The sequence below is a fragment of the Dipodomys merriami genome, unplaced genomic scaffold, assembly GCF_024711535.1.
Source record: "Dipodomys merriami isolate MVZ:Mamm:240054 unplaced genomic scaffold, mDipMer1.0.p SCAF_10, whole genome shotgun sequence".
NCBI lineage: Eukaryota > Metazoa > Chordata > Mammalia > Rodentia > Heteromyidae > Dipodomys > Dipodomys merriami.
In genome coordinates this window covers 9,972,321-9,985,208 of record NW_027202271.1, presented here as the reverse complement: position 1 = coordinate 9,985,208, position 12,888 = coordinate 9,972,321, and the positions used below count along the sequence as shown (strand labels likewise).

At 39.6% G+C, this 12,888-nt stretch overlaps 1 protein-coding gene across 3 annotated transcripts in view; it reads left to right on the top strand.

The window, feature by feature from the left end:
• Positions 1-12,888, top strand: part of Nell2 (neural EGFL like 2) — a 387,809-nt gene that overhangs the window by 204,792 nt on the left and 170,129 nt on the right. For all 3 annotated transcript variants that reach the window (XM_070039336.1, XM_070039332.1, XM_070039338.1), the window contains one exon: positions 4,565-4,693. In XM_070039336.1, the coding sequence (XP_069895437.1) occupies positions 4,565-4,693 (129 nt within the window). The remainder of the gene's footprint in view (positions 1-4,564; positions 4,694-12,888) is intronic.

Below are 12,888 nucleotides of genomic sequence, written 5' to 3'. Positions count from 1 at the left end.
GTAGGTGCCCACGTTCCCTGGCATCAAGGCGTAAAGTCCTCTTCGCGGTAATTTATTAAATACTTCAGCACACCTCATAATGACAAGCAGGGTAGTTTCTACATGCGGAACACTGACTTCCTGTACTGTAGCCCAGTTATTATCAGCATGACTTTGATCTGAGGAATTCATCACAATTACTAATAATACTTTTATACTGATTGTCAGTTCCATTTTAAAATTTTAGTTTGATGCCTAAAAATGACATGTATGAAATAATGGCATTGATTGATTTAGATTTTTTTTTTTTTTTAGTGTGGTCCTGGGACTTCAACTCAGAGCCTGGGTGCTGTCCCTTAGCTTTTTTTTTTCCACTAAAGGCTAGTGCTCTACTGCTTGAGCCACAACTCTACTTCCAGCTTTTGATGGTTAAATGAAGATAAAAAGATTCGTGGAGGGGCTGGGAAGGTGGCTCAGTGGTAGAGCGCTTGCCTTGCATGCCTGAGGCCCTGGGTTCGATTCCTCAGCACCACATAAGCAAAAAGAAAAAAGCCGGAAGTGGCACTGTGGCTCAAGTGGTAGAGCTCTAGCCTTGAGCTGAAGAGCTGAGGGACAGCGCCCAGGCCCAGAGTTCAGGCCCCACGACCGGACCTCCCCCCCCCAAAAAAAAAAAAAGATTCATGGACTTTCCTGTCCAGGCTGACTTTGAAACATGATCTTCAGGTCTCAGCCTCTTGAATGGCTAGGATTACATGTGTGGGCCACTGGTGCCAGATTTAGGTATTTATTAATATGCATTGGAAGAAAATCCGTTGCTATTAGTGGTTTCCTCACATACGTGTCTACACATAGAAACCACACTTTGGGAACTAGAAAACTCATTACCGTACAAACAACCCCTAAATATGCTACTATTTCTTTGAATGACAAGGAATAGAACGCAGGGGGCTTGGATTAGCCTAGTTAGAATGTATGGGCCCAATAAGGAAAGGGAAACCTTGCTTCACATACAGCTTGATTCATAGCTCCGATTCTGCTCTGTTGCTGCTCAGTTTTTCTTTTCTGAGCTGACTACCTTCAGGCTCAATGTATTTTTGGAGAGACCCTTGATGTTCTTATTCCCACAGTATTTATGATACTCGGGGAGGTTAAAAAAAAAGGTTAATACCCTCATAAGTTGAATACAAGTCCCAGAATTGAGTTTCAATGGTTTTCATTAGCCGGAACTGAAGATCTCATTGTGTGTAGGCCTATGGGATGCACTGATTTAAGTGGCTTTATCCTGAGAGTGGTGGAGTCCATTTTCCCTAAGCATCTGGGCTGACAGTAGCCGTGAGTGGTTCATCCAAAATATAACTCGACTTTATTTGTTTCCCCACAAGCATAAACAATAGGTGCCTATAGGCAAAACCAATAAATATGCACCATAAAGTCATGGTCTTTTCAGGGTAGTGTGTTGTAAACTCAGGTTTAGCAACTCCAAAAGCCAAGAACATTATGAAGAGAAGAGTAGCTATGGAAACAATATGTTAACCCATGTTTGTTTATTTTTGGTTTAAAGGTATCCCATGTAGATTAGAAACAACTCACTTAATGGAGCGAATTTTCTATTAGTAACAAAGCCATTTGACCTTAGCATCTTGAATCCAAGCAACAAGATGTCTAGTAAAGCTAATACACTTTTTTTTTTTGCTAAAAAAATCAAAATAGCTCTCTGATATTGTTTATAGCAAATGCAATTTGATTGGCTGAAAATTTAAGTTTCCAAGCCTCTGGGTTAATGATAAACCCAAATGTTTCTTAATTTGTACCTAAAAAGGTGGAAGTAGGAACACACTAGAACTTCCCATATGAAAAATCCTTGCAGCCATTAAGTACCAAAAAGCGGGAATAGGGGTGTAGCACAAGTGGTAGAACGCCAGTCTTGAGTGAAAAAGCTAAGGAGCAGTGTTCAAGCCGTGAGTTCAAACCCCAGTTAAAAACATAAATAAGAAGAGTCAACAAAAGTGCACAGTTCAAATATAATGTTGAGGAGTGTGAACTCTTCAAAAGAAAATAAAAAAAAAATTGAGAGAAATGGTACCTGTACCATTAGTCATGCCCTAGAAGAGATGTTTGTAACACCACAGATAGAATTACATAGAGATGCAGTAATGCTTTAGAACTTGAACTGGTCATTCTCTGCATACACTGAAGAGTGGACCATTGAAAATGGACTTTCTTTTAATTTAAAATAAATATGAAGTAAGTTTTGAAGCTTTCAAAGTTTAGCTTGATGAAGGTGCTGAGCTATTGAGATAGATGGTGAAGTTGGTTTTCCCTGAAATTGTTTCCCGTCAAATATTATAATGAATTCAATGGTTGTAATTTAATTACTTAAAAAAAGAAAGAAATCAAGTGACCCTTGGAGAAAGCTCTTTTGTTTTTCTAGTCTTGGGGCTTGACTTAGGGCCTGAGTTCTGTCCCTGAACTTTTTGTTCAACGCTGGTGCTCTACCACTTGAACCACAGCTTTAATTTTGGCTTTTTGCTAGTAGTTGGAGACAAGAGTCTCATGGATTTTTCTTCCATGGCTGTCTTTGAATCATAATCCTCAGATCTCAGCCTCTTGCATAGCTAGGATTAAAGGCATGAATCACTGTCACCCAGGGGGAGGGGGCAAGTATTTTTTTTTAACTTTTCTCAAAAATTCTACTTCTAAATATTCAGCCTTAATCCTGATAACTTAGGTTGTGAAAAGTATTTTCAAGAGAAGTTTAATTTTCCAAGTGATTTAAATGTTTATTGAGTATATTTTTCATCTTTAAACACGTTTTATTTTACTTTTATGGAAGTCATCAACAGGTCTCAATTTTTGTCTTTTTAATGGCATTATTTCTTTTTAAGAACATTGCCCTTCTTAAAGCTTATTAAATTATAACAATAGCATTTTATTGTCTATCATATTGCATTTCATGGGTTGATATTGTTTCACTCAGGCACTGACCATTAAGAATGTGCATCTTCTTCCATCACAATGGGTATGGGTGTGGTTAGAACTAACCCAATTTAGAAGTTCATAATTTTCTTAAGTAAAAGTACTTTTTTTTCTGGACCATACAGAGATTTTATTCTAAGTTGTATGAAATAGCCTTTTCCTCTCCCCTTTTATTCTTCACTAATTCATTAGACAATATAAAACTAGATAAAAAATTTATGCGGTAGGCAATTTAAAAATTTGCCAAATGATGTATAATCATGTAATTTCTATTACATATGGGTTGTAGTGTTTGAGCCTTTGCATTTCAGCCTTTTATGTCTTCTTTGAAGAAGGGATTTCAATAGGAGAAAGAAATCCTGAGAAATTACATATGATTGGTGTCACTGTTTATGAGTTTCGTTTTTCTTTCCTTTCATAACGATTCTGCAATCTTTGAAATATCTGTAATTCACAAAAAATTTCACTTTCTTTCGAGGAGGTCACACTTTGCAGATTTCCAGAGAAAATTAGATTAAAACGATATAATTTTCATTTTGACCACATCTCAGAGGTCACATTTTGCCTTAATAAGCTCATGAGAAACTTAAGGTGATAAAATTTAGTTTTGAGCACATTTCAAAAACTTTTTCTTTCAATCTGAATATCCATTTTAGTTCCTCAGTATACAATGGGCCTATTTCATGCGGCTTGATTGCTATCTTCTGTGGGTATTGATAATGTAAAGGCAGTCTCCTGGATACTGTAGCCCTTCATTTTGGACTTGTATCAACTTGTTTTTTTTTTTAAATGTATGGAGAATCTGAGCCTGTGCAGTGTTTCTAAAATCATAGAAAGAAGGGAGGGAGGGAGTGAGGGAGGGAGGGCAGGAAGGAAGGAAGGAAGGAAGTAAGGAAGGAAGGAGGGAGGAAGGGAGGGAGGGAGGGAGGGCAGGAAAGAAGGAAGTAAGGAGGGAAGAAGAGAAGAGAAGAGAAGTTGGGTGCCAGTGGCTCATGCCTATAATCCTAGCCATTTTGGTGGGTGAAATCTGAGGCTAAAGGTTCGAAGCCAGCCCAAGCAGGAAAGTCTGTGAGACTCTTATCTTCAATTAAGCACACACACAAAAGGCTAGAAGTGGAGTTGTGGCTCAGGTAGGAGAGAAGTAGCCTTGAGTACAAAAGCTCAAGAACAGGGGCTAGTACCAGGTACTGAGTTCAAGCCAGAAGAGAGGAGAGGGAGAGAGGGGGAGGGAGAGGGAAGGAGGAGAGAGAGGAGGGAAGGAAGGAAGAAGGGAGGGAGAGAACATGGAATTCACATTTACATGAAGTAGGAAATAATCCAATAAAACATCAAGAATTTTGATATAGCACATGATAAAGATATTAACTAACAAAAATCTCTGTTTAGAGAAAAATGTAGCTTTAACATGGAAGGAAATGGGCTGTGAATGTGGCTTAGTGGTAGAGTACTTGCCTAGCATACATGAGGCCCTGGGTTCAACTTCTTAATACCACATAAACAAAAAATAAATGAAATTAAAATCTTTTTTTAATGAAAGGAAATTATGAATCACATACTTTATCTTGTCATTGTTTCTTTTACCGTAATAACTCTTTTTCTTGTCTTGTAGGTTATGACTTTTGCTCTGAGAGGCACAATTGCATGGAGAATTCTGTGTGCAGAAATCTGAATGACAGGGCTGTGTGCAGCTGTCGCGATGGCTTTCGGGCTCTTCGGGAGGACAATGCCTACTGTGAAGGTAAATCCTCATAACGATGAGAGCTTGGCTCTATCAATTTCCTAGGATTACTGCATGCTGAATTTATTAATTTCCCAGGTTGTCAAGTTGATGAGCCCATTAAACGCAGTGAATTTAATTTGAAGCATATTAATCAGCTAAAAATAATTATCTTTCAAATTAAAGTTTTTCAGCTATCTGCTATATGTCAGACTAATAAGTTCATATGGCTTGTTTCTTGAATTAGAACAATACTTCCACTGTGAAATTGCCTTCTTTTTCTTCATAATTAGATATTCAGATAGCTCACATATTGACATGATTACTGTGGCTTGCAGTTAGAATTGTAGGCAGATTTTTTTTTTTCAGACAATGTGGTGTAACAAAGGCAATCAATTAACAGAAGATAAAGTACCTTCTGTTAATTTTTTTTGTTTGCTATGATAAGTAATCCCAGTGGTTATGTTTATGCTCTGTGGAATTTAGTAAATAGATCCAATAGAGTAAATCATTTTCTAGTTACTTAAAAATTTTTTAACTAATGTACAAGGTGGTTGATTATTTCACAGAAACAGTGCGAAGACAGTGAAAAGACCCACGGCATTCACTTGGCTCTGGCTTTATTCCTATAGACCACCCATAAAGTGGTCTATATGGTATGGTAATTTGTCACTTACCTGAGGCAGATATGTAAATCATTCCCATTAATGACATGATTATCTCCTGGGTCCTACAAATGAGAACACAGACTTGGTGGCATTTGGTATTTGGAGTCTTGGAGAGGAGGGTTGTAGTGTTACCTAGTCCAAATGTTGAGCATTTGCCATGGGTCCTAGAAGGCGGAAGACCTCAGGCATAAACAAGCAGCCTCTGTCTATAGCACAATGTATTGACCCCGGAGAAACAAATTTTTATTGTTGCCTTTAGCATTAGACATTTCCCCCTCTGTATTAAAAAAAAGTAGCAGTTACTGGAGTCTGAGATCTGAGGATCATGTCTCAAAGCCAGCCTGGGCTGGAAAGTCTGTGAGACTCATCTCCAATTAGTCACCAAAAAAATCTGGAAATGAAGCTGTGGCTCAAGTGGTAGAGTGCTAGCTTTGAGCATAAAAGCTGAGGAACAGTGCCCTGGCCCTGAGTTAAAGCTCCAGGACTGGCACACACAAGATGCACATGCGTGTGCGTGTACACACACGCGCGCGCGCGCACACACACACACACACACACACACACAGAGTCATTAAAAAATTGACCTTTGGCACAGGATGGAATAGGAGAAACCATAGGTCTTGTTGGCACAGGCCGAAATTTTCTTAATAGAGACCCAGAAACACAACAAATCAAAGAAAAGTTGGACAAATGAGATTGCATGAATTTGCAGAGCTTCTGCATGGCAAAGGACATAGCTAGCAAGATCAATAGAAAGCCCACAGATTGGGAGAAGATCTTCACTAGCCATACAATGGACAAGGGTCTTATATCTAAAATATACCTTGAACTCAAAAAATTAAGCCCCCCAACAACAAATCCTCAAAGAAACAACTGCCCAATAAATAAGTGGGCTAAAGACTTAAAGAGAAACTTCTCTGAAGAGGAAAGAAGGATGGCCAATAGACACATGAAGAAATGCTCAACCACCCTAGCCATAAAAGAAATGCAAATCAAAACAACATTGAGATACCACCTCACCCCAGTTAGAATGGGTATAATCAAGAACTCTAATAACAACAGATGCTGGAGGGGATGTGGCCAGAAGGGAACCTTACTGCATTGTTGGTGGGAGTGTAAACTTGTTCAATCACTTTGGAAAGTACTATGGAGGTTCCTCAAAAGACTCCACATAGAGCTCCCCTATGACCCAGCAATCCCACTTTTGGGCATTTACCCAAATGATCACAAACAAGACCACACTAAAGCTACCAGCACGACTATGTTTATTGCAGCATTATTTACCATAGCTAAGATATGGAACCAACCCAGATGGCCCTCAGTAGATGAATGGATCAAGAAAATGTGGTATATATACACAATGGAATTCTATGCCTCCATCAGAAAGAATGACATTGCCCCATTTGTTAGGAAATGGAAAGGCTTGGAAAAAATTATATTAAGTGAAGTAAGCCAGGTCCAAAGAAACATAGGTCCCATGGTTTCCCTTATTTGGAAAATCTAGTATATGTATGAGTCAAGCAGAAAAGGTCAGATAAGTTGATGTTAGGGAAATGAACCCTAAGATATGTATTCAAATGTTTTTTTTCTTTCATGTGATTGTTTCTAATGCATTTATAAGATTATTTCTTTGTTGCTTTGTATGTCCCTCCCCCATGGTATAACCCCTGTTTTCACTGTATTTGATATCGGTATAATTTGTGGAGGGGAAGGGGAAAAACAAATCGTTTAAATAGGGATACAGGTGGACCCATTGCAACATTGAAATGTACAAGTCGTTACGTTGAGAACGAACTTTACAACTTTGGTGCGGATGGGGGGCGGCGGCTGGGAAGGATTGGGTGGAGAGGGGGCGGGAGGATGGGAAGGGATGGGAAGGGGAAACAAAGGAGGAGGCTACAATGCTTGATAAGAAATGTACTCATTATCTTGCCCATGTAATTGTAACCCCTATGTACAGTATTTTCATAATAAAAAAAAAATTGACCTTTGGGACTGGGAAGGTGGCTCAGTGGTAGAGCACTTGCCTTGCATGCCTGAGGCCCTGGGTTCGATTCCTCAGCACCACATAAGCAAAAAGAAAAAAGCCGGAAGTGGCGCTGTGGCTCAAGTGGTAGAGCTCTAGCCTTGAGCTGAAGAGCTGAGGGACAGTGCCCAGGCCCAGAGTTCAGGCCCCACGACCGGACCCCCCCCCCCAAAAAAAAAATTGACCTTTAAATCAAATATTACTTTTTTGGTATGCATCTTAAAAAAATTGTTTTTAAGATTCTAAATACCTATTTCAGATGTTAAATACACTGGGGTTTGAACTCCAATTTTCTGCTTGCTAGGTGGCTGCTCTACCACTTTTGAGCCATATTCCCTAGCTCTTTTCTGCTTTCATTATTTTTCATATACGATTTCATTTTTGCCTGGACTGCCCCAAACTACAGCCCTTCTAACCTATGCTTTCTATGTAGCTGGGATAACAGACTGTACCACCACACCCAGGTTTTTATTGAGATCTCTTGTCTTCTGAGTAGGTCAATTACAGGCATCAGCAATGATACCCATTTTGATTGAGGTATTTCTTTTAGTGCTTCTACTAAAATTCTAAAGGGATATTCTTTTTTTTTTTCTGAAAGAAGGACATATGTCTTTCCTTTCATATTTCTAGTGCAGATTTATTTAAAATTCCATTCCTCATTTTAAAAGATTTTATGTAACTTCACTTTTCCCTAATGAGTTTTATTCTTACATAAGGTAGAGGTGAACCTTCTTAGTAAAGTAATGCATTTCCATTCTATTTGAGATCTCTGACATATAATAGGCGCCGTTGATATTATCAATGTGCATATCAAACCCCACAATACAAATGGGGGAGGTCCTGGGGCTTGAACTCAGGCCTGATCATTCTCTATTAGCTTTGTAGCTTTGTTTTTTTCCCAGTTGAGGTACAGCTCCACTATTGACTTTATGGTTAGTTGGAATAAGAGTCTCATGAACTTTCCTGCCTGGGCTGGCTTCAAATCATGAACTCCAGATCTCAGCCTCCTGAGTGTCTAGGATTGCAGGAGTGAGCCACTGGTGCCTGGCTTAAGGGTGTTTGACTTCTTAGAAGCAGTTTTGTGCCTGAAGACTTTCACATTATTTATCAGCTGTTGGTCTTGTAGAGCCCTGGGTCTGTGAAATATTAGGCTTATCACAATGCATAAAAAGGGATAGTTTATGAGTAATATAAATCTCATTTACTAAATCCGTGGGGCTGTTTTAATGACATGGCTGTAATTGAGTCTATTGATTTTTACCAGGTTGCTTGTTCGGGGTTGTTATAGCACTGGTAATGCTGCAGTTCCTTTCTTCATTTCACAAATATTTATTGAGTGCCTACTTTGTGGAAGACTAGAGCAGCGAATGGAGATATACCTTACTGATATGTTTTCAGGCAAGAAAGCTTATAAATTGATCATTACACCGAGGAATATGTAATCACAATTGTGGCAAGTACCCTGAAGAAGAAATCGGATCTTAGGGTGACGAGCGTGGTCTGTGTAGGTGGTGGAGTGGGAAATTTTGCATAACAATTCTGAAATTTGAAGAGTAAGGGAAAGTCATCTAGTTGTCAAGGGAGGATGGAAAAGAGGGGAATCTTCCTTCTGTAGAGAGAAGCCCTGGTTAAGTCCCAAGGGAAGGCTTGGTAGCTGGGGTGGAGCATGAGGGCAGGGTGCCTGATGAGACTGGGGGTGAGAATCAGGACCTTGGAAGTCACACTAAAGAGTAAAGGTGTCATCCAAAGTACCGGGAGTAGATACAATGGCTCACACCTGTATTCCCAGCTACTCAAGAGGCTGAGATCTGAGGATCACAGTTCAAAGACAGCCTAGGCAGAAAAGTCCTTGAGACTCTTATCTCCACTTAACCAGCAAAAAAGCCAGAAGTGAAACTGTGGCTCAAGTGGTTGAGTGCTATCCTTGAGCAAAAATAAAACAGCTAAGGAACAACACTGAGGTCCTGAGTTCAAGTCCCAGTATACCAGCACAATAAATGAATAAATGGGAAAGTATAGGGAAAGCTAAAGGAAGGAATAAGCAGATAAGGGTCATGATGGCATGTGAGTTTTAAATAAACTATTTATTTCCATGGCAGGATGTGTATGGGAAAGACTGGATATGGGGTAAAGAGTGAATGTGAGACAGTAGAGTCTTGCCTTAAAAATTAAAATCGAGATGTGGATGCATTTGTAAGTAAAGCAAAGCAGTTCTGATTATTCACTGATAGTAGATGATGAGGAGAGAGGGGGTGGTTGGTTCTCTGATTTCTAGCACCAAATGGGCAAATTTTGGTTACTTAAGGAATAGATTGGGTGAGAAAAATCACTTTGGGTTGGTGGTGCCTTTGGGACATCTAATTCAATATATGTGGATCTGGCTTTCAGAGAAGTTTAAGTTGGATATAAAATTTGAGATTCTTTGGTATATAAATGTCTCTTAGGGAAAGGCGAGATTACCTAGAGACTTTTAAGCCACAATTGAGCATTTATAGGGAAGATGAAAGCAAAATCAGGGCAGAAGTGTGGAATGAAAGGGAAGGCTATGCCACAGAACCGGAGGAAAGAGTCAGCTGCTTTTAAGTCCATTTTCTGTCACTGTAATAAATTACCTGAGACCAGGTAATTCATAAGGAATAGAAGTTCAAGTAATCTGTTCAGTATCTAAGGAGGGCTTGGGGCTGTATCACAACATGTCAAAGGTACCCACAGTGAGACAGAGCAAATGGACAGCGATTCACACCTGTAATCCTAACTACTTAATGGTCTGAGAGCTGAGGATCACTGTTGACAACCAGCCTGGGAAGGAAAGTCTGTGAGACTCTTACCTCTAATTAACCCTCCAAATGCCAGAAGTGGAGCTGTGGCTCAACTGCTAAGAGTGCCAAGAACCAGTCTCTGAGTTCAAGCACCATTACTGGCACCAAAAAAAGGGGGATTGGGTTGTGAACTGTATATTCTGTCTCTCATCTCCTATAAATTCTTAACAAATCATAAAATAATCTACCATTTGTTTGGCCTTTTGTCAGTGTATGTTATCTGCCTACAAGACTTGCCAAGCATAGGGTGGAAATCATGTTTCCAGATGGTTCTTTCCTACATGGTTTTTTTTTTTTTAACTGAAAATTGAGTGAATTTTTGTTACTTGACTCTATCTTTTTGTTTCATATTAGACTTTTCACGAGAATATAGTGAAGGGTCATTGTGGCATTCTTTTTTTTTCCTAATTCCCAAACTTTTTCAAGTCATTGTTGTTTTTGCAATTCAAGTTTTGTTTCCTAATGTGTGTGTGCTGGGTGTGGGGTGGGGGACTGGGGCTGGAACACAGGACCTCATGCTCTTGTTCAGCTTTTTCACTTAATGCTGGTGCTGGTTCTCTGCCACTTCAGCCACACCTCCACTTCTGGCTTTTTGTTGGATAGCTGGAGATAAGGCTCACAGTCTTTCCTGCCTGGGCTAACTTTGAACTCTGATTCTCAGATCTCAGCCTCCTATAAGAGCTAAGATTATAGGTATGAGTTCCCAGGGCCTGGATTATCCAGACTTCTTATGGCACACTACTAAAAAGAAAAGTGTGTTGCAGAAGTGGATCATTTCTGTAGTTGTCTATTCCATGTAATTACAGAAATGGCAATTGATATATCATTAATAAGGGTTGAAGTAAGTTTGTGAGACACTTCAAATTAACCAAAATCTGGGGAATCATTTGTTATAGTCTGAATCCTAAACCAGATAGGCATAAACTCCTAATTGATAGAATACTTTTGCTCGGCCATTTTGTATCTTTTCATTCTCATTCCCTTTGCCAGAAGTCACTTTTTCTCAACATGTCCTGCTCCCTTGTCACCCTGCCTCACTTTTCTCTTCCTACCTTTCTTCACCCAGAACCCATTCTCCAGATGAAGGTTCACAAAATCCCATCTGTTCTGCTTCAGACCGTGTGGTACCTTCTTCCCTGTTCACCACAACTTCAACTCTTTTGGCACAGTCTCAAGGCTCTGGGTCATTTGACCCAAGATAATTTGTCTCCATTTTTTCCTTCTCAGGTCACCCTCTGCTCTCATGACCATTTCAATTGTGCACGACAATTCAGGAACTCCCAGTACAAAGGCTGGAGTTCATGCCGGGCATCTCAGAATGTGGGATGTATCAGGTATAATTCATGAAGCAATGATGACGTTAGATGACGTTAACTAGAGTGAGACCCTCCTTCAGAAGGACTGCCTTCCTTATTTTTTTTAAAAAGAGAATTTCAGACAGACACAGGAAGAGTGTGATGTGAAGTTGAAGGCAGAGATCGGGAGGATGGGCTTGTAAAGCCAAGAACCACTGAGTGTCAATGGTGCTTCAGTGGTGGTTATGTGGCAGAGGCCAGATGAGGGGCCTGGAACACACGATCCTTCACAGCCCTGCCAATATCTTGTTCACATTTTCACTCCCCAGGACTGTGAGATGAGGAGTACTGGTGGTCTAGGCAACCCCGTGGGTGGCACTTTCTTAGATCAGGCCTGAGAAATCAAGACATTGGCCAGAAGATCTTTTGCTTTTTTTTTTTTTTTTTTGCACAGTTATCTAGAATTTAATAATCCTCCAGGATTCTGCTTGATCTTTTCTTAGTCTCTTTTATTTTATTGTAAAGGTGATGTACAGAGGGTTATAGTTACATAAGTACTATAATGAGTGCATCTCTTGTGGCGCAGTGTCAGCCCCTCTTCCCTCATTTTCTCCTACTTCTCCTCCCCCCAAGTTGTAAAGTTCATTTCAATCATAATGTCTAGTGAGTATCTTTGTTGCATTGGTTCACGCTTGGTTCCACTTTTTCTGTGATTCCCCTTTCCCTTCCCCAAATCAGATAAACTTACATATAAGACAAAGGGTACCAAAATCAGAAAGTGACCATGACGAATACACCACAGGGGGGAAAAAAAAAAGAAAGACAAAAGAAGTAACTACAAACAGTACACTAAAAAGAAAAAGAAAAAGAAAACAACCATAACAAACCTATCTTGTGTCCATATCATGGAGATCATTTTGATAAGCATCATTTTATGTGGTCATATTTATATAGCTATTGAGCTATTGTGAACCTCTGCTAGGATTATCCTAGGCATATACTAATTATTACAATTCTCTTTGAATACTTCTCTCATGAATTTAGAGGGCACATAGATTTAATTTCTCCTTTATTTTTTTCTGATGGACCAATTAAGTACCTCTCCTCTACTGGCATATGGCCATTTATTCAATTGTACTATACCTTATTACCGTACTATTTTTGAAGTATTCAGATTTATATGTCTGTGCATTTTCTACTGTAACTCTTTTGTGGTCATAGACTCTTCATTTTCTTTGAGTTTTGCTGAACTTCTAAAATAGGGGCAATAGTGAAGAAATTGGGCTGAGTGCTAGTGGCACATACCTGTAATTCTAGCTACTCAGGAGGTTGAGATCTGAGGATCAAGGTTCGAAGCCAGCCCAGGCAGGAAAGTACCCAAGACTCTTAGCTCCAATTAACCACCCAA